The 1,945-nt window shown below is 46.2% G+C and overlaps 2 protein-coding genes across 3 annotated transcripts in view; both read right to left on the bottom strand.

The window, feature by feature from the left end:
- Positions 1-733, bottom strand: part of LOC106528881 (protein Wnt-8) — a gene marked incomplete in the record, with an annotated part of 9,277 nt that extends 8,544 nt beyond the window's left edge. The window contains 3 exon segments of the mRNA XM_014024162.1: positions 121-250; positions 354-387; positions 468-733. Coding sequence (XP_013879616.1) covers positions 121-250; positions 354-387; positions 468-523 — 220 coding nt within the window.
- A 30-nt stretch (positions 734-763) lies between these two features.
- Positions 764-1,945, bottom strand: part of LOC106528879 (protein Wnt-8a) — a 2,446-nt gene continuing 1,264 nt past the window's right edge. The window contains exons 5-6 of one of the 2 annotated variants that reach the window (XM_014024157.1): positions 1,720-1,862; positions 764-1,572 (exon numbers count right to left, since the gene is read on the bottom strand). In XM_014024157.1, the coding sequence (XP_013879611.1) occupies positions 1,003-1,572; positions 1,720-1,862 (713 nt within the window). In that variant the 3' untranslated portion in view covers positions 764-1,002. The remainder of the gene's footprint in view (positions 1,573-1,719; positions 1,863-1,945) is intronic. The other variant, XM_014024158.1, reaches the window with a different exon arrangement.

The raw sequence follows: 1,945 nt of genomic DNA, 5'->3' as shown, positions 1-1,945 counted from the left end.
TAGATAGATAGATAGATAGATAGATAGATAGATAGATAGATAGATAGATAGATAGATAGATAGATAGATAGATAGATAGATAGATAGATAGATAAACGTAAGAGTTAAATAAATTCTAACCTCTCCTCAGTCCTCTGAGCTGCGTGGAGCTGTCCGGACAGTTCCATCTGTCCCAGGCGAACTGATGTTTGCACTCTGCAATCCCCCTCTGCGTCCCAACCTGCACGCTGCTTGCATAGGTGAGATAAGCCTGGACGAAAGTTTTTTTTAATCATCATTATTATTATAGGTGCTGTAATGAGGTACTGTCACTTTAAATTGGTACTAAACTAATTGTAGCAAARTTTCGTTACCTTCGGTCCTGTCATCAGAAAGTTACTGGCCACCCTGAGAGAAATTAATATAAAAATATTTTGAATTTGTTTTGTTTTTAGTCAAAATAAAACAGTCACAAAAAYAGATCTTACCAGGCGTGTCCTGTGTTAAACAGCAGAAGCAGGAACCAGAACACGGAGCGCGTCATTTTTTATTTTTATTTTTTTGTAAAGTCTGCGGCCTTGGAGCGTCTTGGTTCCGGTGTGTGCTGACACGTCCCTCCTTTATGAGCGCAAGGAACAAATGGAGCTTCTTGTTCTTTTGTTCCTGAAGCCCAGATTGGGTGACTGGGTCAAGAAACGCCTTGTATGCGCACTTCAAAAGAACGCAGCTCTGCGCACCCCGCGGTTGCGGATTCACGACCCGCAGGGCACCAATATACAAATGATGGGATCAACAGAGTGATGTAGGAAAATATTTATTTTTTATCACTCAAAATAAAAGTCCTTGTTCWGTTGTTGGAAAATCCAAGCGAGCAAAGATTTCCAAATTGGATTGAAGAAAAACACAGCTTTGCTTAAATAGTCCAGCTTTAAAGGTAAAAAAAAAAGTGCAATAAAAAAGTCCAGGCAGTTTAGAACTCAGCATTCTATCAGCTTGTGTAGTCTTTATTAATTAGGTCCTTAATCAGTCCTGACGCACCAGCTGTTTCCGCCTGGTCTGATTCTGCAGCTTATCCCATCCTTCTTTGCGCGCGCAGTAATATTTAGTGACAAACTGTGTGCACTTGTCACATTTGACCGTGCAGCACCAGATAAACTTGCAGTTGCAGCTGCTGACGACCTCGGTGCGCCTCTTCTCCACTCTCAGGCCGCACTGGTGGCACAGCCTGCGGCAGCTCCTGTCCTCCCGCTGCGTCGCGTTCCTCCTGCCGCCCCTCAGACACTCCCGCCCCTCCGTGCCCTGCACCCCCAGGCTCTGGTTCTTCACGCAGTAGTTCGGAGAGTCCTCCAGGTAAACGAGCTCAGTTCGAGCGACGCCCCGGAAAGCAAGCGTCGCGGCCCCTCGGCTGTCCGCGCTGTTCCCGGACCTCGCCGGCTTCTTGTCCAGCTCCAGCTTCCTGGCGCGTTCGTGCTTCGTCTTCAGGTGGTTGCCCACCTCTCTGAAGTTGGGTAGATGCATCCAGCAGGTCTGGATGGTGCAGCTCCCCGACACTCCGTGACATTTACAGGYTTTTCTCATGGTGGCTTTGACTGCCTGTTAATAAAATCACAGTTTTTTTTCCTTCAATAAATGTGCGCGTCATGCGTAAAAGTTGTTTTGCGCTCAAAATACCAAAAAAAGTAAAAACGTAATTATCAAATCATCCTAAACAAATAATGACTCCACTCATTTGACTCTCACCCGTCTGCCTGCCTCGTTGTTGTGGAGGTTGACCGCTGCGCGTGCGTCACGTCCATTTTCCAGCGCGTCCACGAAGTGTCTGGAAATGGTTTCTCCAAACGCAACATTGTCACTGCATCCTCCCCAAACCCACCCTCTTCCACCTGTGATTAGAAGAATTGGAAACAGCTTTTAGTGTCCCGAAACGGGGAAATCCAGGTGTAACAGCAACAACAGATATAATAAT

The sequence above is a fragment of the Austrofundulus limnaeus genome, unplaced genomic scaffold, assembly GCF_001266775.1.
Source record: "Austrofundulus limnaeus strain Quisiro unplaced genomic scaffold, Austrofundulus_limnaeus-1.0 Scaffold409, whole genome shotgun sequence".
NCBI lineage: Eukaryota > Metazoa > Chordata > Actinopteri > Cyprinodontiformes > Rivulidae > Austrofundulus > Austrofundulus limnaeus.
The sequence above is the reverse complement of the archived record's forward strand: the minus strand, read 5'-3'. Positions and strand labels throughout refer to the sequence as shown.